We start from the raw sequence: 22,333 nt of genomic DNA, 5'->3' as shown, positions 1-22,333 counted from the left end.
TAGTGTAGCTGAAGTATCTAAAGTCTGAAATCTCCTCCCCGCCTCCCCTGAGCAGGTGGTAATGAGCTGCAGTGTGTTATTGAGCCAGTAGGGGGCGTCTGAGCTCCTTCTCTCTGCCGCTGTTAAACTGGGCTGAGGTTAGCGTCAGTGTCCAGAGCTCTGCCCCTGGCAACTGATGACGCTGCTGCAGCTGCTGCTCTCATTGGCTGCTGGACAGAGAAGTGAAAGTAAAGAGTCGGGACTTTCCAGAGACGCTGTGTGTGTGTGTGTGTGTGTGTGTGTGTGTGTGTGTGTGTGTGTGTGTGTGTGTGTGTGTGTGTGTGTGTGTGTGTGTGTGTGTGTGTGTGTGTGTGTGTGTGTGTGTGTGTGTGTGTGTGTGTGTGTGTGTGTGTGTGTGTGTGAGACGCTGCGTCCAAACAACAAGCTGCTGAACAGAGCCGCGGTAGGTCACGTGAGGCTGGACTCGTTCTGCTGGTTTGATTCTCACTTCTGTGTTTGAGGTTTTAATCTTTGATCAGAAGTCCAGTCACCTGATCCTTCCTGACGCTCTAACATGTTCCACCAGATTGTTTTAGTGCAACACTAACTCTAACAACTCAACACAGAATACAATACAGGTTGCAAAACACATTTTGATTTATCATATCCTTCAACTCCCATCCCTTCTGTCTGAGAGAGACTCTTTCCCTGTGTTCCATCACTGGCTGTGTTCAGCAGTTTGTTGTTTGAACTCTGTGATGGACTCTTTATGTTCTTTATGTTTACTGAGAGTTCAGAATCTCATGAGTCAGTTAATGTCAGGGAAACTTTATACAAACTGAAAACAAAAAAAAGTGTACTGTTGAGTTTTTTTTACATTTTTTATAATTGCTTTTTTTAGTGCAACACTATCATCTAACAATTCAACACTCAACTACCATCCCTTCCCCCAGCTCCACACACACACACACACACACACACACACACACACACACACACACACACACACACACACACACACACACACACACACACACACACACACACACACACACACACACACACACACACACACACACAGGTGACACACCTCTCCCTGCCACCAACCACCAAAACAATAACATCCCTCATGAATAGCATTCTTATCTAGCTAGAAGATCTTTTCAGACAAATAATAAATTCAAATAAAATAATATGCTTCATGTTCAAAAGGAGAAACCAGAAGTTTAAACATGTTTCTCTTATTTTTCATACATTATAATAAAATTAAAATAAAAGTAGATTTCACAGCCATCATTGTATTGTATCTGGTTGAGCATCACTGACTGACAGAAGAAAGTTCCAGGTCAGAAATGTCTCTGAAGCCGGTGAGAACATGAAACATAATGATGAGGTTCTACAATCTTCTGCTTCAGTCAAACCTGTCAGACAGAGAAAGATTAGAGTCGTCATGTAGAAGATGTACAGCAGGGCATTGGTCATTTAACTGTGTTAACCTGCAGGCGACTCATCTCCACCAGAGAAGGGTCCTATAAGGGAGCCTATACTCAATCTGGCCAGGGCCTGCAGAGGAAAACTAAATCTGACATATTTACAGATATGTTTATAAATACGCATTGTGCCTGTCCTTGTCATATGAAAAGTAAAGATAAAGACGTATTACTGGAGGAACAGCTGTTGAGGAGAAGGAACAGGGGAACCGGTGCTGAGGGTCCCGATACTCTGAGCGGCTGTTCGCTGCAAACACACAGACAGTCTTCGCTCTGGATCGAACAATGCCCAAAGATGTGTTTTCTCAGGAGGGGGGCTGGTGTCTCTCTTAGAGACAGAGAGAGAAGCTCAGTCATCCTGAGAGAGTAGAGATGCTGCTCCTTTGGTAGAAAGGAGACAGTGGAGGAGGTTAGGGCATCTGGTAAGGATGTCCCAAGATAGATAGATAGATAGATAGATAGATAGATAGATAGATAGATAGATAGATAGATAGATAGATCTGGTAAGGACGCTCCCTGGGCGCCTCCCCTAGGGAGGTGTTCCAGGCACCACCAAGACCCAGGACTAGGTGGAGAAATTATGTCTCCACCCTGGGAACACCTCAGGATCCCCCAGTCAGAGCTGTTCATGTGGGGAAGGGGAAAGGGAAGTTTGGGGTACAATGGAGCTGTCGACCCTGGATAATATTCAAGATGGTGAATTTGTAATATTAACAACAATAACAGAAGCAGTCGCTGGCAATGACATTCTTGCGTTTTAGGCTCCAGTCAACAGTGATAAGAGGAAGGTGGATGTATTGATCTTGATCCTGAGCTGGGGACGGGGGGTGGAGAGAGGGGGTGTTCTCTGTCCTTGCAGCATTTATATGTAGAGTGTCCTCTGTTTCTACATGTTCTTGCTTTAAGAGTTTGGCTTCAGGATTTTGGGGAAGAGTTTTCTTTAGCTTTGTTGATGCAGACTGTTGATCCTTTGATCTGGTTCTCTCTGACACACAGGAGTTCATCATTTCTGATAACTGCAGATTGTTTGTGATGTAGTTTGGGTTGTTTTCTTTTCACTGTTTCTCTTTCCTCAGATGAAGGTGACAGTGATCTGACTTCTCAAGGCATCAGACCAAAGGGACTTCCAAACCCTTCTCTCTCTCTGATCCCGTCCTACAACGACCTTGTTCTGCCGGAGACCGATGACTCATCAGCAGCTCTGTTTTCTGATTGGCTGCTGAGCTGTAACTGAAAGTAAACAGTGGGGACTTTCCTCAGACGCTGCTGCCTTCATGTGCTGCAGGACAATCCACCACTTCACATTAACTCAGTGCTGCAGCTGATCCTCAGTGTCAGAGGGAATGTGGTGAATTCCTGGTTTCAGTTGGAGCCTGAAGGCATCGTGTGGTCAGACCGGTTTCACTGCTGAACTCAGACTCTGTCTCATAGCAACACTTTACTGTCTGAAGGTTTATTATCACAAACTCATTGAGTCCCGCTTCAAAACCCACCTCTTCCCCGCTCCCTTCTGTAACCCTAACCCCATCAATTTATCATCACAAACTCATTGAATCAGTCGCTGAGTTCGTCCCTCACAGACTGCAGAACAGTTATTAATAATATAATATTAAATCATGCAGAATGATCAGTAATACTAATAATCTAACCCTTTATATTAAGTTTGGGGTCTGATGGAACTGTTGCCCCCTAGACCCTAACCCCCCGATAAGAGGATAGATAGATAGATCGATCGATAGATATTAAATAAAATGCAAAAGATATATTCTATTTTCATTTCTGTAAACATTCAAGTAAAGACGACAGCAGAAATATAAAATCTTCATATTTGCGTATTTTAATTTGGGGTCACGTTATTTCATTGGTTTTCTCACAACTCAGACTGATGAAAGAGCTGCATGTTTAGGCCCAGTAGAATCCGTATTACAGAGATTAATATAACCAAACAGATAAAAAATATTAACCTACTTATTTCAGACCTGATTTTATAAATCTTAAACTTTTTTAAAGTTTAAGATCTCTATCTCTATCATCTCTATCAGAATTTTAAGGCTTCATTTAGGAAAACTCAAAAAAAAAAGATCTTAAAAAGGAAAGTTTAAAAAAATGATTCTCATTTTGAGACTGTATACCCTATAGGTTATTGATCCCTAGCTGTGATCATGTTTAATAAAGTTCATGAGAGCAGCCGCGATCCTTTACTCGGCAACTGATGACATCACCTCATCTCTGCCCTGTGATTGGTTGTTTTTCTGTGTTAGAGATAAACAGCTGCTGCAGGAGTTTGTCAGTCCGTATCAGAGTCTCACACTGGTTCAGAGTGTCAGGCTGGTTCAGAGTGTCAGGCTGGTTCAGAGTGTCAGGCTGGTTCAGAGTGTCAGGCTGGTTCTGGTTCTAATGAAGATGATGAAGATGAAGATGATGGTCCTCTTCCTCTCCTGTGTCCTCTGTGTCTCCGCTGACAGTAAGTTTGAGTCTATTATTAATACATGAGCTTTATACAACGCCTTTCTGAGCTCTTAAAGCGGCTACGAGTAACATTTAAATATCTTTTAAACAGCCTCATGTTTCCTCTGATAATCATAAATTACCTTTAACAGCAAACCAGACCATCAGTGCAAAGAAAGACGTTTTTAAATAGTTTTTATTACTGCTTTTGGTCTGGTTGCACACCCAGTCCGATTTCGGTTCACGCGTGCATGCTCTATGGTCACATATCCGTATTGGTCACAGATTTCAGCGTGGCGCAGGAACGTGAATTGAGAAGCCTATCCCTCCAGGTGAGGGAAGGGGAGCGGGAGCCTTGTTTGAGACAGTTGTTTGTCGTCATAATGACTGATAACGGGGCTGAACCATCAAAGAAAAAAAGAAAATGCAATGAAGAAAAGCTAAAAGGGAGAGTGATAGTCGGGCGGGAGGGCGTTGTATACACAATTTCATGCAGCGAAACTAGACTGCAGTGTTTACTCCTAAATGAATGAGCGGTAGCCTACTAAAACAAAGTTTACTTTGCCTCACCAGCATCATCAGATGACCATTATTCATCTGAAATAGTCATTATTTACAACAACACATTACCTCATCGTGATCCATACTAACTAACTGCCATCTCTCGTTCATTCGCTTTGTGTGAGGACACGGGGACTCGTTCAGCTCCGTGAGAGGTGACAATGCATCAACTCATTGAAATCAGGTGTGTTTAGCACTTACTGGCATTAGTTGATGCTGTGTCACCCATAGACTCACGGAGCCGAAAAGAGTCCGGTGCCCTCACACTTTCAACACACGGACACGCCACGCACCATATTGCTTCCTGATTATTTGAATCTTGCACTCCCTGCACGAGCTACAAAACAGCTTCACGACAGCTGGCGTCGTAATAATACTACCGCTTTTGTTCAAAGGTGTCGCCAACGTGCCGACTTACTCGTAGTAGCTTTAAAGTTGCTTTACACGGCCAACACATCTAAATAAAAAAATGTAATTAAGGCTTAAGGTAAAATAAGAGAATAAGACTTAAAACACGGTTTTAAAAGTCTGGGGATTAGTTTAGGAAAATGAGTCTTAAGAGTTGTTCAGGGCAGATATTATTATTTAAAGGAGAAAGGGCGGGGGCTGCTTTGATGTGGGGGGACAAGTACGTCTCCGAGGTGACAGACTGTGGTGTGTTTTCATGTTTCTGTCTGATTCAAACAGGAAGCAGTTTGTAAACAAACAAACAATCTGTCTGTCTTCAGGTTTTCATCAGGACTTAGCTATTGACGGCTGTTCAGACGTTGATGGAGAGAAGGTGTACGCTCTGGATGGTGAAGAGATCTGGTACGCAGACTTCATCAACAAGAGAGGAGTGGAGCCTCAGCCGGACTTCATAGATCATCTGACATACGGGGAAGGAGCTTATCAAGGAGCTGTGGCAAATCAACAGATCTGCAGAGGGAACCTGAAAAATTCTCGTAAAGGCAACAAGGACATGCCAGTGGAGCGCGGTAAAAATCTAACAATTCTGCTTTTAAATAATTAATATTTTTTATTTATTTTATTTTGACTATTCATTTATAAGGTATATGTATAGCCTAGTTATTTGTGTTATTTCTGCATTTTATTGCTTGATTTTATTTTGATTTTGTGAAGACATTTGTAACTTTATTTGAAAAGTGCCATGTAAAAAAGTATATTTTTGTTATTTTATAATTATACACATACCTGATAGAGAAACATGTGAAGTTTGATTTTTTTGACCAGGACTCTGACAGTGATTTCCTGTGAAAGCAGCAGATCTTATGTATTCTGTCTGTGTCCAGATGCTCCTTCCAGCCCGATGATGTACCCCAGAGACGAGGTGGAGCTCGGAGAGGAGAACCACCTGCTCTGTCACGTGTCCGGGTTCTACCCGGCTCCTGTGACGTTCTACTGGACAAAGAACGGAGAGAACGTGACCCAAGGAGCCAGCAGCAACGTTCCCTTCCCCAGCAGAGACCGTTCTTTCAGCCAGATCTCCACACTGCAGTTCCTCCCACAGCTGGGAGACATGTACAGCTGTTCAGTGAGTCATCAGGCCCTGGACCAATCACTGACCAGGATCTGGGGTGAGAACCTGGTTTACACCAACACAGCTGGTCCTCATGGTCCAGATGTGTTGATGTGTGTGTCTCCAGATGTGTTAATGTGTGTCTCTGTCTCCAGATGTGTTAATGTGTGTCTGTCTCCAGATGTGTTAATGTGTGTCTGTCTCCAGATGTGTTAATGTGTGTGTCTGTCTCCAGATGTGTTAATGTGTGTCTCTGACCCCGTTTCCACTTGTCTTTAACATGATTTTCGTGAGTGTATCAGACGTTAGAAAAGCCGCCCGGTGAGCACACATCTTTCACCAGCCAAAGTGGCGTAATAACTTACTCGCCTAAGAGTTTTTACTTTTATATACTACAGTCATATGAAAAAGTTTGGGACCCCCTTCTAATTTTTGGGATTTTTGTTAATCATTAGCTGGGATTTCAAAGAAGAAAATTCCTTTTCATATATGACATACATTAGGGAAACAGAAGCAATTCAGCAGTGTCATTTTGTTTATTGGAATAATAGAAAATATGCAATAGGCATCATAACAAAATTTGACTGGTGCATAAATTTGGGCACCCCAAAAGAAAAATGACATCAGTACTTAGTTGAGCCTCCTTTTGCAAAGATAACAGCCTCTAGACGCCTTCGGTAGCCTGTGATGAGTGTCTGGATCCTGGATGTAGGTATTTTGAACATTCTTACACACTAAAGCGATCCAGTTCAGTTAAATGTGATGGCTGCCGAGCATGGAACGCCCGCTTCAAATCATCCCATAGATTTTAGATGATATTCAAGTCATTGTACCGCAACGGCCATATCAGAACATTGTACTTTTCCCTCTGCAGGAATTTGAACTGTGTTAAGGGTCATTGTCTTGTTGGAATATCCAACCCCTGCGCAACTTCAACTTTGTGACTGATGATTGAACATTATCCTGAATAATCTGTTGAAACTGGGTTGAATTCATCCGACTATCCACTTTAACCAGGGCCCCAGTCCCTGAAGTGGCCACAGCATGACCAAATTTGACAGTAGGTAGGAGGTGTTTTACTTGGAATGCAGTTTCCTTCTTTCGCCATGCAAAGCACTTTTTATAATGACCAAATTTATTAATTTTTGTCTCATCAGTCCAAAGCATTTTCTTCCAATATGAATCTGGCTTGTCTAAATTAGCTTTAGCATACTCCATGCAACTGTATCTGTGGCGTGGGCGCAGAAAGGGCTTCCTTCTCATCACCCGGCCATACAGATGTTTTGGTGCAAATTGCGCTGAATTGTAGAACCATGTACAGATACACAATCTGCAGCCAGATGTTCTTGCAGGTCTTTGGAGGTGATCTGTGGGTTGTTTGCAACCATTCTCACAATCCGCCGCATATGCACTCCTGTTTTTTTCTTGGTCTGCTAGACCTGGGTTTAACTGCAACTGTGCCTGTGTCCTTCCATTCCCTGACAACGTTCCCTACAGTCGAAATTGACAATTGAAACCTTTGGGAAAGCTTCTTGTAGCCTTCCCCTAAACCATGACAATGAATAATCTTTGTTTTTCAGATATTTTGGGAGCTGCTTTGATGATCCCATTCTGTCTCACTTCTGCAGAGAGTCAAAGAGAAGTGCAACTTGCATTTAGGCACCTAAAATACATTTTCTCATGATTAAACAGACATTTCTATGAGGTTCAAGGCTTAACAACATAATCCAACCAACTTTGTGTTTAAAGTCATCAGTTTTACATGCTGTTACAGGCATTAAAATCAACAAAACCACAAGGGTTCCCATATTTTTGCACAGACAGTTTTTCACATTTTATTTTATTTCATACAACCAAATACTGCTTTTCAAAAACTCTTTGTTTGGAAAACATCCCAGTACTTAGCTGTTCCTGGTAAATGAAAGACACACCACTTTTATCTTTTTTTTTGTGAAAGCAGAGTCGATTATAATGCCGGCTGAGAGGGGTTCCCAAACTTTTTCATATGACTGTATCGATGATATTTACCCGCATTTGGCGAATGTAGAGCCCTCTAAGCAGTGTTGTGCATCGCTCCTCTTTGTCTAAATGAGACGGTAGCCTATCTCGTCAACCAAGACTTGTAATTATCTTCGCATGTAATGCATTTTAATAGCAAATGCGATTAAAACTGTGGCACTGTACAGCCCTGTATGTTTACTTGTTTGAACCCCACCGGTTAAAAACAGCAATGCAAATTGAAATGATGTACAAGTTGACTTACATACAGAGCGGGTAAATGGAATCCGATCACAACTGGACAAAGAAGCCTGTCTCCAGATGTGTTAATGTGTGTGTGTCTCCAGATGTGTTAATGTGTGTGTGTGTGTGTGTGTCTGTCTCCAGATGTGTTAATGTGTGTGTGTGTGTCTCCAGATGTGTTAATGTGTGTGTGTCTCCAGGTGTGTTAATGTGTGTGTGTGTCTCCAGATGTGTTAATGTGTGTGTGTCTCCAGATGTGTTAATGTGTGTGTCTGTCTCCAGAGGTGGAGGTGCAGCAGTCCAGTGTAGGACCTGCAGTCTTCTGTGGATTGGGTCTGACTGTCGGTCTGATCGGAGTCGCTGTTGGAACCTTCTTCCTCATCAAAGGAAATGAGTGCAGCTGATTGGTCGGGGCTGATGATGTCATTAAACTTCTGTAGTGATTCTACTGTCATCTTCATAAATTCTGCCATCACAATATTAGTTTTCTAACTTTATCCCTTTCATGATGTAAAGATATTTGCATTTGGTTCACAGTAAAACTACTCACAAACTTTTTCTGCTTTAACCCTCATATTGTACTGAGGTCAATTTGACCCCACAAGACATTTCTTTTTCTGTGAAAATATGTTTTTCATTCACCAAATGGTCTGAACATGAACGGGGTTGTTCAATACTATGCTTTTGATGATTAATATTTTGAAGTGTTTTGATCAAATTATGGGTGTTTTATTTAATTTTATAACACCTGTTGTCCTCTGGGGCCAATATGACCCCGCAGCACACAATGGTGAAATGGGGCAAAATGTCACACTATACTGCTTCTAACAGATGAAATACCCGCCCCCCCTTCTTCTAACGACATCCACACACACACACACACACACACACACTCACACCTACACATACACATACACACAAACACACACACGTCACCAGCACACACACACACAAGCACGCACATATACACACACACACACACCTACACACACACACACACAGCACAGACACACACACACACCCACACATAGCAACACACACACACACACACACACACACCCACCCATACATGCACATACCTGTACATGAGCACACACCCATGAGCACACAAACACACACACACACACACACACACACACATGAGCACTCCCCCCCAAAAAAACACACACAGACAGACCCAACACCTGTGCCTTTGATGTGTGGGGTCAAGCAATGGTTTAGAAAACAAAACACATAAACAGATCGTTTCTGGCAGACTCTGCACCATTTCAAACCTTAGTCTGAGACAGGCAGCATGATCAGTAGGCAGCAGGCTTTACCTTAGAGGCTTGTGAGCTCATTTTGAACCAAGTTCAACAAAATGCCATGAAGGGAATCTGCAAAGATCACTCCATAACTACCGGCCTCGCATGAAACTGAGGGACACATCGAGGGTGACTCACTTCTAAAAAGTTCATTTTTTAAAAGTTTTACGTGTCGTAATGTTGTGTTGTAATGTTAATTATGTCAGGTAATGAGTTAGCATAAAGTTGAGTATAAAACTGAAGAACTGAGGTGAGTGATTATTTATGCTTTTTGCCTTAGAAACAGTCAAACCAGGCGAGAACTGACCCTGCCTGGTTTGACTGTCATACTTTTATATAAACAAGGCCTGTTGGCCCTAAATTCAAAAACTAAGGGAAATATTTGTGGTAATGGGTTGGGCTCAAGTCAGACTAAAGGTGTAACACAAAATTAATTGATCATTTATACTTTATAGGCTTTAAAAAACAGCCGAACCGGGCGGGGTCAATATGACCCCAGAGGACCATGGGTGTTTGTATTTGCTCCTATTCAAAAAATCTAAGTGATTCAAAAACTGTTTTTTCACTAACCTTTGACATAAGCCTCTCTAATGAGTCATATAGTCAAAATCATGTAAAGGATTTTTATTTATTTTTTTTGTTAATTTTACATCGAAAATTTTTTATATTTTTATGTAAACAAGGTCTGTTGGCCTAAAATTCAAAAACAAAGGCAAATATTTGTGGTAATGGGTTGGACTCAAGTCAGAGTAAAGGTGTAACACAAAATGTATTGACAATTTATACATTAGGCTTTAAAAAAACACCAAACCGTTTGGGGTCAATATGACCCCAGAGGACCATGAGTGTAAGTCAGACGGGAGTACATTACGAGGGTTAACCTGTCAACCTGATTAAACCAGAAACTCTCCAGCTGTGTTATCACGGGATAGAAAACTGTCTGATTCTTTTGATTATATAGGGGAGAGTGGGGTGAGTTGTGCCAGCGGGGAAGTAGTGCCACCCCTTGTTTCTAGAAAACCATAGAAGAAATTGGAAATGTGACCACATATTTTTGAAGAGCCATTTGATCTCATCCTGTAAAGAAGATAGACACATGGAATAAGATATAAGCACATTTAAGCTAAAAAAACTGTTTTTTGCCTTTAAAAGTAAAATGTCCATGCTCAAGGTCTTTTGATTATTGTGTCTGAACAATTATAGACAAGTTTGAAAACATTTGACACATGTTTTAGTGCTCCAGTATGCTACACTTTGAGCCTATACAGTTAACATGATGGCAGCCCTAAACTGCTGCATCACGCTAATTATCCAAAATGCTGGGGTTGGGGTGATTTGTGCCAAAGGGCCTGGGATGAGTTGTAAGTAAATAAGTAAGTAATTAATTAATTAAGTAAGTAAAATTTATTTATAAAAGCAGATTTATAACAGTTTGCACTGTCCAAAGTGCTGTACATAGTGCATTCAGTAGGTAAACAATGAAGGTAAAATAACAATAACACAAATTAAATAAAAGACATAAAGCCCATACATCCACATAAACACAGATAGTAGTGCAGAGGTAAGATAGTTAATGGGGAGGAAACACCAGGGTGTACACATGGGTTTTGAGCCTTGATTTAAAGGCAGAAATGTAGGGGAATCACATTTGTCAGGTGGCAGTTGGTTCCACAAGCGCGGAGCAACTAGTGCAAAGTACATTTCTGAGAGTTGTGCCAGTGGCATGGCTGTATACGCTGGTCACCAAAAGAAAGTGATTGTCTACAGTAGCTCAGAAGAGAGTGACATCTCCATTCCACTTAACGACACCACTGATGAGAGTTCAGATGGCCAGAAAGATGATGATGGTGACTTTGTCATGTGAGCTTTGCAGGTAAAACCATTAGATCTGCTAGGCCTTGTTAAAGAAAATTGACCTTCAATCCTTCAATATGATTTTTACAAACAGGCCAGAGCGGGTAACAAAAACATATGGGGCCGGTTTCGCAGACATGGATTAAGCCTAGTTCTGGACTAAATTGTACTTTCAATGGATATCCCCCATTCAAAATTCCATTTAGTCCAGGACTAGGCTTAATCCATGTCTGTGAAACTGGCCCATAATCTAATAACTGGCCTTTCAGATCATAATATGACACTTATGGTACGAAAGCTAATTAAAAAAATGCCTAGTACACCACAACAAAACATCTAAAAAATCTAACTCAAACAACTGCAATTACCAAGCCAAAAATAGACTTTGAAAATTACTTTAATGAGATTAAATGGGAAAAGGTAACTAAAGAGTCAGATCTAAACCACAGTGCCGACAACTTTGTCTCAACCCTATGTGATTTGATAAATAAACAAACACCTGGAAAAGCAGGTCCAAGAAATTATCTCTTCCATGGGTTAACATTGATATCCTTCAAAGTGAGATCTTGCTCTTAAAAGGTCTTTAATAACAAAAAACAACACTGACCACCTTATCTTCACAGGCCTGAGGAACAAAGTAGTGTGTGAATTACCAAAGGCCAACCCAATTACTTCTCTTAACTCATTGAAGAGGCCAATGGTAATAGTTCAAAACTGTGGCAACATATAAACAAACTAACCAACTCCAGCAAGCATAAGCACCCCAAAATAACTAGTCTGAAAGTAGGTGATACTTCTATCCACAGGATTGAGTCTATTGCAAATGTTTTTAAGGTTGGCAGGTGAGCACCTGACACAGGCATTACTCAGCATCTCTAAATGGCTTGAGCTGTCTCAGTTAACTATCGGTGTGAAGAAAACCGTTTTCATGTGCTTCTCCATCCGTAATAGGCCTGTAAACAATGTATATTAGCTACCGATAAAAAATGAAGTACTTGAATCAGTAAATGAAGTAAAATACCTAGGCGTCATCCTGGATAAGAATTTAAAATGTTTTACTCAGATTAAGTAAATTGCAAATAAGGTAAAACTCTATCTAAATTGTTTCCGTTTTATAATAATTTATGCACGCTATGATTTTTTCTCATTTGTCATACTGTATCACATCATGGTCACAAGCTTCTTCTACCACATTAAAACCTATCTTTTCAATATACAAACAGACAATAAAAGTCATGGACCGGAAACCCATGAGATGGCATCACTGTGGCATTCTAAAAACACACAACCATTGCACCTTTGCCAACTTTATTAACTTCAGTAATCTGCTGTTGTCTGAATTGGCCATCAGACGTCAGAGCTCTCGTCGGGCAATTACACGAGCCTCCATCAATGCTGAATGTCTTGTTCCTAAGTACAAGAAATCTTTCGGCCAGTCTGTTTTCTCTGTAAAGGGGGCTTGAATTAATTAATATCAATTAAATTGATAACATATGAGATGGCTGAGCCACCAGCCTGAGAGGTCTACCTAGCAACAGCTGATGCAGGTCATGTGACGTGTCCTCTGGTTTATAGAGCAGCTCTCAGTGAGACGCTGTCAGTGTTTGTGAAGAGAACAGAGCAACATGTCTTCATCCTTTATCCTGAGCTGCTGCTGCCTGCTCTTCTTCAGCCTCCACACCACAGGTAGGAGACAGAAATATACTAACGTTGTTATATACACTGATACATTGATCAGGATGTATAACCCAGGTAAGACACATATAAACTCATCACTTCTGAATATATGCACTGACCAAGTAGGAAAGGAATTTACTCATCACTCATTAACATATACTTAACAATATAGTGATCACTCAGCAATGCACACATCAGTTATGTCAGCTGAGAATTTTATGATTTTGTTTTTCAGGTGGATTTATGGAATTTGTCCTGACCCAGTGTGATTTTAACTCCACTGATCTGAAAGACATCGAGTACATCCTATCGTACAATTACAACAAAGTGGAGTACGCCAGGTTCAGCAGCAGTGTGGGGAAGTTTGTTGGATACACTGAGTACGGCATGAAACAGGCTGATTACTGGAACAATGATCCTGCAGTGCTGAGCGCCATGAGAGCTGAGAAGGAGAGGTACTGCCTAAACAACGTAGAGATCGACTGGAACTCTGCTCTGACTAAATCAGGTGAGTTTGTGTGTGTGTGACATCATCATGTTATTGATTCATTTATTAATCATTAAATCTCTGACTGAACTGACAGTTTGTTGTGATCATATTTCAACTCAAACAGCTGATCTGTTCTCACATAGAGTGAAGTTTAATATATACATTTATATTTTATTGTTTATCCTTCAGTCAACAACACATTTGTTTATACAGTAGATTACTTAGAAAGTATCAAATATTATAAATTATAATTATTTGACAAGAAATAATTTGACTAAAGTCTTTGTTACCTCCTGGTGATGACACTCTGCTACTGAAACAATAACATAAATATTAATATTCCTGCTATTAATGATGTTTCTCACAGAAACACAGTAATATATTGTTTAACTTCCCTGGCGATAAATGATAGAAATACAGTATTAATTAAACTGTTAATGAATAAGTAATGAAGATGAAATCATGTTGGACTGAAACGTTTGTCTCTGTCGCCACCTGCTGGTCGTTTTGTTATCATTCTGACAAAGTGTGTTCTTCAAATACATTTTGATTAAATAATGAATGTATTGTTTTAGTTGCTAATTATCACCATCAGCGTCATAACGATTTCAAGGTCTTTTGGTTTTTGAAGCCGTACATTACAGAGCACCTTTGCCCCAATTCCAACTCCTCGTTCGTCTTAACTCTGCTTCACATAGAGTGAAGTTTAATATATATATTTGTATTCAATTGTTGAAGTCTTTTTTACCAACTGTTGTTGAAACTGCAACAATAACATTATTCCTCCTATTAATGATATTTCTCATGTTTCTTTCCTCAGACTTTTACAGATGCACATTAATATATTGTTTTACTTCCTGACAGTTTGTTCTGATCATATTTCACTTTGAACTCAAACAGCTGATCTGTTTATTTCACATTAAGTGATGCTTTTCCTTATTTATTTATATTTGTACTTTTTTGTTTCTCCTTTGTCATCATAACTTCAAATTATTTTAACCAGTAAATTATTTTGATAAAATATTATTTCGAAATGAAATACTTTGACTTAAGTCTTTGAAACTAGTTTAACTCCATTGAAGCTAATTCATATATTTATATGATTTAAACTGTAAATGAATAAATAATGAAGATGAAAACATGTCATGTAATGAAACGTTGGTCTGTGTGGCCACCTGTTGGTCGTTTTACTAACATTCTGTCGTCACTAATAATCCCGTCATGGTCCTGATGTGTTCCAGCTAAGCCCTACGTACGTCTGCACTCCACTGCTCCCTCTGGTGGTAAACACGCGGCCGTGTTGGTCTGCAGCGTCTTCGACTTCTACCCCAAACTGATCAGAGTTCACTGGACCAGAGACGGACGGGAAGTCACCTCTGATGTCACTTCCACTGAGGAGCTGGCAGACGGGGACTGGTACTACCAGATCCACTCCCACCTCGAGTACACACCCAGGTGAGTCCAGGTTTACCCAGTATAGGTCCAGGTTTACCCATTATAGGTCCAGGTTTACCCATCATAGGTCCAGGTTTACCCATCATAGGTCCAGGTTTACCCATCATAGGTCCAGGTTTACCCAGTATAGGTCCAGGTTTACCCAGTATAGGTCCAGGTTTACCCATTATAGGTCCAGGTTTACCCAGTATAGGTCCAGGTTTACCCAGTATAGGTCCAGGTTTACCCATCATAGGTCCAGGTTCACCCATCATAGGTCCAGGTTTACCCATCATAGGTCCAGGTTTACCCATCATAGGTCCAGGTTTACCCAGTATAGGTCCAGGTTTACCCATTATAGGTCCAGGTTTACCCAGTATAGGTCCAGGTTTACCCATCATAGGTCCAGGTTTACCCAGTATAGGTCCAGGTTTACCCATTATAGGTCCAGGTTTACCCATTATAGGTCCAGGTTTACCCAGTATAGGTCCAGGTTTACCCATCATAGGTCCAGGTCTACCCAGTATAGATCCAGGTTTACCCAGTATAGGTCCAGGTTTACCCATCATAGGTCCAGGTTTACCCAGTATAGGTCCAGGTTTACCCATCATAGGTCCAGGTTTACCCATCATAGGTCCAGGTTTACCCATCATAGGTCCAGGTTTACCCATCATAGGTCCAGGGTCTAAAACCAGTTTAACCAGTTTACTGTTAAAATGAAAAAAAAACTAGGAAAACTAACATTTTCAAGTTAACAGTCTGCACAAGATTTTTAGGCCTAGACTAAAACTCTTCAGTTTAAAAGGAAAACTCTCTACATTTGAGCCACTGATGATCTTTTGTGGAGATAACTCTTCATTCATATGTAATGGAAATGTATCATACAAACTTCTACAGATAAACTAAACCAAGTCGGTCAAAATCTTGATTCGAAAATCTGTTGAAACTCTATGAACAAAAAATATTAATTTGGCAGAACTTTATTTAGTGGAATTCTTAGTTTATAGAACTTAACACTTGAATAATGAATGTTAATAAGTCATTTTAATCCAGGACAGTTTTCCTACATTTTTATCTGTTTACACCATTTTAGTCCAGATTCAGGTTTCTCAGTGACAGAAACTGTGTTTGTGTTGAAGGTCTGGAGAGAAGATCTCCTGTGTGGTGGAGCACGCAAGCCTGAGCAAACCTCTGGTTACTGACTGGGGTAAATACCTGTCTGTCTGCTCACCTGTCTACCTCTTTACCTGTCTGTCTGCTCACCTGTCTACCTCTTTACCTGTCTGTCTGCTCACCTGTCTACCTCTTTACCTGCCTGTTTCTCTGCCTGTTAGTATTAGTGAAGCAGTAGTGAACTCTAACTATTGAAAGTAGTAGTTTAACCCCATTTTGCAGCTAGTTCAACTACATTCATATCGTGATTCAAGTTGTTCAGTGACTGTTTTATTACCGACAGGTTTAGATCTCGGGGCTTTTCACCTTCCAGAAAGGGTTACGGTTTAGCTTTAGTTAACTAAACTAGATTTCTACCTATAGAAACTTTGCTCTTTGGGGCGGCAGTGGCGAAGTGGGTAGGAAGTTCGCCTCTGGTGTGCAGGGTCGAAGGTTCGATCCCCAGTCTCCCCGCCACATGTCGAAGTGTCCCTGGGCAAGACACTGAACCCCGAATTGCTCCCGATAGTTAGCTTAGTTAGCTTAGCGCCCTAGTGCTAAGCCTACCCTGTGTGGTAGCTGCTGCTATCGGTGTATGAATGTGTGTGTGACTGGGTGAATGTGTACAAAAAAACAATGTAAAGCGCTTTGAGTCTGTGATAAACGGAGATATAGCGCTATACAGTAGCGGCTGGTGGTGATATTGGGTGGGGGGGCTAACAAATTAATTACGCCTAGGGCCTATAAACATAGTTCACGCTGCAGCAACAACAAAATCACATCAGAGGTACAGTCCAGAGATACAGCACCAAGTTACAGCAAGCCTAATAATACTCCGCAAAAAAATTAGAGAAGTAGGCTACAAACATGTTCGGATTCTCCCCCCCCCCCCCCCCCACACACACACACACACACACACACACACACACACACACATCGGCCTGCACAGCAACAATGGTACTATGACAATTCATCAGCCAGTTTCTGTTCATAGACAGCTAACATACAATCAAGCAACTCGTTTTTAACGTGTAACCTACTTAGCAACCTGTGCGTTTGACAGGTTAACAGGCTAACTGGCGATCTAAAAAAGAGAACTGGTCAACGAACTGGAGAGAAGTTGCAGATTCATCCGAGCCCCTCAGAGCTAGCTCCTATGCCCCACAGAACATAATACAGTCCACAATCCTTAACAGCCAATGTCTTTTTTCTTTACCTGCTCATTGTGTCTCTGTATAGAGATGCAGCGGCCCGACCGTCATCCAGTTGACAGGCAATATTAGCTTTGTCTCCTCCAAACAGCAGCAAGCACGGGAAACAGAGACGTGCACTTTTAGCTACGCCAGCTGATAGCCAGTCGTTCCTTTCAAACTAAGAAACGCTAAATGAATGATTTTGTCATGTGTCCTTTTTTTTGGCAGCGATTGGGCGATGTCCACCTAGTCTCTTTGTTTCTTTTTTCCCCTTCCAAAATAATTAACGAAAACGGCTGAGACAGTATAGTCCACTTCATAATGTATGTTAGCACCGGTTAGCACTGGCCATTGTTGACACTCAGTATCTCCCGCCTCCAACAGTGACAGTCACCAGTGAGAGTCACTGTCACTGTTGGAGGCGGGCCTAAAGTCACTGTAGGCCACTGTGATTGGTAGAAAGTCAATGGTCTGGGCTAGACTCATTTAGCCCAAATGGTCTCTAAATCGAGGGGGTATGTCATGATACCTGTCAATCACGATTGGACGACACCGATTGGACGCTGATTCTGATAAGTGTGGGCTTAGAAAAGTCAGCCCAGACAGATATGTATCCTGCGTTTTTGTGATTATTTGGTGCTGTTGCTGCTTGTTTTGCACAAAATCAAGTATTAGTAGTTATTATATTTTAATAATTTAATTGATTTAATAATGTTCTCATGTTTATTATAAAAGATAGGGAGGGCTTAGCCCCACTAGCCCATTGATACCAGCCGTCCCTGGCGCTATACAAGTCCATTTACCATGCTCTAGTTACATTTTCCAATGTCAACTCACTGCAAGTTTGTTAAGCCACGCTGAATAAGGAACAAACTAACACTGTATGTCTGTCTGTCTGTCTGTCTGTCTGTCTGTCTGTCTGTCTGTCTGTACTCAGACCCGTCCATGCCTGAGTCTGAGAGAAACAAGATCGCCATCGGAGCCTCCGGACTGATCCTGGGTCTGATCTTATCTCTGGCTGGATTCATCTACTACAAGAGCAAAACCAGAGGTCAGACCAGTTTACCCTCTAAACTGTTTAAAGGTCTCTGTTTCAAGTTTAGGAGTTTCTTTTTAACAGCCCCCCTAAAGGGTTTTTACTGGGAGTTATTCCATAGTCAAGCTAAAGGGCAGAGGGTGTCATACTGTGTACAGACTGTGAAGCCCACTGAGGAAAATGGATATTGGTGATATTGGGCTGTAGAAATAAAACTGATTTGATTGAAATCTGTTCAGATATTAACCCAGTTCCCTTCTCTCCTCATTCAAATTCATGTTGAAAAAGTATTCCATTGATTTTTGGAGGAGCATTAACCAGAAATATTTTACCCTTCACAAGCACCACTACCATACTACCAGTTTACACCAGTTTATTGACCCTCTCTCTGTCTCTCTCTCTCTACCCCTCTCTCTCTCTCTCCCCCCCTCTCTCTCTCTCTCCCTCTCTCTCTCTCCCCCCTCTCTCTCTCTCTCTCTCTCTCTCTCTCTCTCTCTCTCTCTCTCTCTCTCTCAGGGCGGATTCTGGTTCCCACTTCCTGATCCTGTGTGTCTGATGGAGGAAAGCAGCTGCTGTTTCTAGCTGCTCCTGTGTGTCAGTGCTGCCCCCTGCTGGCTGACTGAACAGCTGCTTCTCTGGTGATCTGTCCCTGATACTGGTCTAAACCCTGGTCTTCAGACTCTGCTGTATCCACATGTGATCTGAAGCTTTACTGTGTGAAATCAATATTTAACAGCTGCTAACTGACTCATAGCTGCTCTTTGAATCAACAGAATCCAGCCGTTGGGAGGATTTGGGCTCGTAGGTTGTGTGATTGTTAGATTTTTATATTTTTACTGGAGTGAAACCTTTTCTGACTCAATAAACATCAGAAACATCTCTGTGGATTTTTTAAGTTTACCTGTACTTAAAGCCTCTGTTAACCTGGTCTAATCTCTCTGTGGATTTATTCAGTTTACCTGTACTTAAAGCCTCTGTTAACCTGGTCTAATACATGAGTCTCAAGAAGCTTTTACAAAAATCTGATTGAAAATAAATGTTCATGAATATTATAAATCTTTAGTTAAAAACTGTTTTTCACTGTCTAGACCAGTGCTGCCACTGCGCCCTGGTCTCTGGCAGAGAATCTAACCTAGTACATACTAGCGATCTGTTTTGATATGCTGGATACATTTAAATGACAAAACTAAGATCATATGATGGTTATAATGTTTTAAACATCTTTAATAACTAAAACCAAACTATTTGTGACTGTCTTTTAACCCATTCGCCATCTTTTTGCTGAAGATTCTCAAAGCTTTATTAGACATTTCATATATAATATAAGACGCAAAAATACGCGGAAATACGCAAATTGAAATGCTGGAATACGCTGTAATTGACATGAAAATTTGACGGACGGTGTTTGAAATTTTTAGGGGCTTGAAATAATTTTTTGCTGTTTTGAGTCTCACACACATCCATCCCTCACTCACCTGTGTGCCGTACCTGAGGTCGCTGAGTCGGGTTTGATCCCAGCGGGCGGAGACTTCACCACGAGACAGAGAGAGAGAGACAGGCTCTTCTGTGAGAGTCAGTTCAGCCTTTACTGTCAATAGACACAACAATAACAAAATCAATCAACATTTATTTGTATAATCACTTTTCATACACAGTGAATGGCACACAGAATAAAAATAAATAAAATAAAATAAACAATAAATAAACCAGTAAAAGTGGATGGTGTCTCTTGGTCCCATATTGGCTGTTTAGACTCCTGTCCTTGTCCCAGTATGAAGCATGGGAGGGGGATCCATGTATTGACTGAAGCATGTCCCACTCCACTATGATAGGTGGAGATATGCCTCCAGTCCTTTCCTACCCTAACCCTCGTTAGTATACATTTTAAATACGATGTGTAATGCTCAGTCCGTGACTAATTCCTCATGACACATAGGTGGAGATACGGGCCTTTAAGACGCTTCCATCTAGTTAGTGTTGAAGCCTTTCCCGTTGACCTATTACGTCACGATCGGCTAGCAGGTAACGGTTAGCGAGCGACTTACTAGTATGCGAGGATTTATTTTACACAAGTTCAAAACACTTTCTCCTAACAAATATCATTAAATACGCGGGTAACCATTAGCTTTGAACAGTGTAGGTCTGTGATGGTAAAAAATAAATAAAAAAACAATGGGCTGTGTAGAAACAAACGACATAACTCATTATTGCAAATAATTAACTTAGCGAAGCAGCAGAAATAGTTGTAAATACGACGCGTGATGCTCAGCCCGTGACCAATTACTCATGAAACATTGCAATCAACTGTAGAACCTTATAATCTGTCAATACTTACAGTGAGATTCCTGCGTCCACGTGTTTGGGAGAAAGGCGAGAACGCGTTTGGTTTGAGATCAGTCTGAGGAGAAGACGCGCTGCACGGAGGAGGCAGGTAACAACACCTGCTGCTGTGACACAACGCTCAGTTTATAACACCAAAATAATTGATAAACTTAATTTTGTCCGGGTGTTAGTTTTGTTTATGTATACTATGTTGTATGATTGTCTATATTAAAATATAAAACAATATAAATAAGTTGCAAGTCATAAAAAATATATCTTTTGTCCGGCTGCTTGGGGTGGGAATACGCTCATCATATCGGTGTGCGATATATCGTCTCGGATAATATCTTAGTTGTTGTTTTAATGATGTGAGAAATGAACAACATCCAGTATGTCACTCGTTTAGCAAATACCAAACAAAACCCGTCTATCAGTGACTGAAGGGATGATCAGTAATAGATGTTTTCTAGCCTTGCGTCAGTACAGTTCAGTGTGAAGTTCATAAATAAGACCTGTTTTTAATTAATAAGTTAAATTAATATCACAATATATGTTTTCTTTATTTTGTGCAAAGTAGAGAATTGTCTGTGTGGTTATTGGACTGTAAGTTATGGATGAAATGTAATTTGAGTGTCATGTAAGTCCTTGTGGGGTGGGACAATCCCAGGTGGAAACAGGGCCTTAGTGGCAAATCATTGATTCTACTTACCGATTCGTTGACCCCCAGGACGTCTCCCTCCTCTGCTCGTGACCCCCAGGACGTCTCCACTCCTCCTCTGTTCTGTTGACCCCCAGGATGTCTCCACTCCTCCTCTGCTAGTGAAGAAACTCCTCCGTTTGTCAGAGAAGTTTTCCAGCTGAGCCATAAACCTGGACTGCAACGGCTGTGGTGATGTAGGAACATTCACCTGAAAGGATTCAACCAAAGACAGACATGTTTTACCTGTTGGTTATAATTCTGTTTGGTTCCTAATTTTAATTTCTACTGGTTCTATGTTTTTCATATAGGGGAAGGTGGGGTGATTTGTGCATTTTGGAAGTTGCAAAACCCCTTGTTTCTAGAAAACCGTGGAAGAAATTGGAAATGTGACCACATATTTAAGAAGAGCCATCCATTTGACTCATCCTGTAAAGAAGGGAGACACAAGGAATAAGATATAAGCACATTTAAGCTCAAAAAACTGTGTTTTGCCTTTCAAAGTAAAATTTCCATGATCAAGGTTTTTTGATTATTGTGTCTGAACAATTATAGACACGTTTGAAAACATTTGACACATGTTTTAGTGCTTTGGTATGCTACACTTTGAGTCTATATAGTTAGCACAATGTCAACCCTAAATTGCTGCATCATGCCTATTATCCAAAATTCTGGGGATGGGGTGATTTGTGCGCAAGGGCCTGGGTGAGTTATAAGTAAGTAAGTAAGTAAAATGTATTTATAAAAGCACATTTATGACAGTTTGCACTGTCCAAAGTGCTGTACATAGTGGCGTGAATCTGCAATGCTGTTTTAAGGCTATTTGTTCCGTTCACTTGCTGTTTATTTGTTTTTTGGCACAATTGTTGGCCGTGTAGGTGTTGTTTTTGTGTGGACATGGTGGCCGCACACAGCCGGGTGAGTTAGCTAACGCTA

General features: G+C 41.0%; 2 protein-coding genes across 2 annotated transcripts; both read left to right on the top strand.

Annotated features, from left to right (window-relative positions):
• Positions 1-3,769: 3,769 nt before the first annotated feature.
• On the top strand, positions 3,770-10,599 carry LOC307269239 (H-2 class II histocompatibility antigen, A-Q alpha chain-like). The gene is made up of 4 exons (XM_080052115.1): positions 3,770-3,933; positions 5,207-5,455; positions 5,771-6,055; positions 8,521-10,599. Exons 1-4 carry the CDS (start codon positions 3,867-3,869, stop codon positions 8,640-8,642), a joined length of 723 nt encoding a protein of 240 aa, XP_079908241.1. The 5' UTR covers positions 3,770-3,866; the 3' UTR covers positions 8,643-10,599.
• Positions 10,600-13,009: 2,410 nt separating this feature from the next.
• LOC307269236 (H-2 class II histocompatibility antigen, I-E beta chain-like) lies at positions 13,010-19,278 on the top strand. The gene is made up of 6 exons (XM_080052112.1): positions 13,010-13,082; positions 13,309-13,581; positions 14,805-15,018; positions 16,137-16,204; positions 18,280-18,393; positions 18,895-19,278. Exons 1-6 carry the CDS (start codon positions 13,022-13,024, stop codon positions 18,918-18,920), a joined length of 756 nt encoding a protein of 251 aa, XP_079908238.1. The 5' UTR covers positions 13,010-13,021; the 3' UTR covers positions 18,921-19,278.
• Positions 19,279-22,333: the final 3,055 nt, after the last annotated feature.

The sequence above is a fragment of the Ammodytes marinus genome, assembly GCF_949987685.1.
Source record: "Ammodytes marinus genome assembly, chromosome: 23".
NCBI lineage: Eukaryota > Metazoa > Chordata > Actinopteri > Uranoscopiformes > Ammodytidae > Ammodytes > Ammodytes marinus.
The sequence above is the reverse complement of the archived record's forward strand: the minus strand, read 5'-3'. Positions and strand labels throughout refer to the sequence as shown.

Coding starts and splice junctions, on each gene's coding strand:
- LOC307269239 (XM_080052115.1), top strand. CDS start 3,867: ATGAAGATGATGAAGATGAAGATGATGGTCCTCTTCCTCTCCTGTGTC. Junction 3,934..5,206: donor CCTCTGTGTCTCCGCTGACA/GTAAGTTTGAGT, acceptor GTCTGTCTTCAG/GTTTTCATCAGGACTTAGCT. Junction 5,456..5,770: donor GGACATGCCAGTGGAGCGCG/GTAAAAATCTAA, acceptor GTCTGTGTCCAG/ATGCTCCTTCCAGCCCGATG.
- LOC307269236 (XM_080052112.1), top strand. CDS start 13,022: ATGTCTTCATCCTTTATCCTGAGCTGCTGCTGCCTGCTCTTCTTCAGC. Junction 15,019..16,136: donor CACCTCGAGTACACACCCAG/GTGAGTCCAGGT, acceptor TTTGTGTTGAAG/GTCTGGAGAGAAGATCTCCT. Junction 18,394..18,894: donor CTACAAGAGCAAAACCAGAG/GTCAGACCAGTT, acceptor TCTCTCTCTCAG/GGCGGATTCTGGTTCCCACT.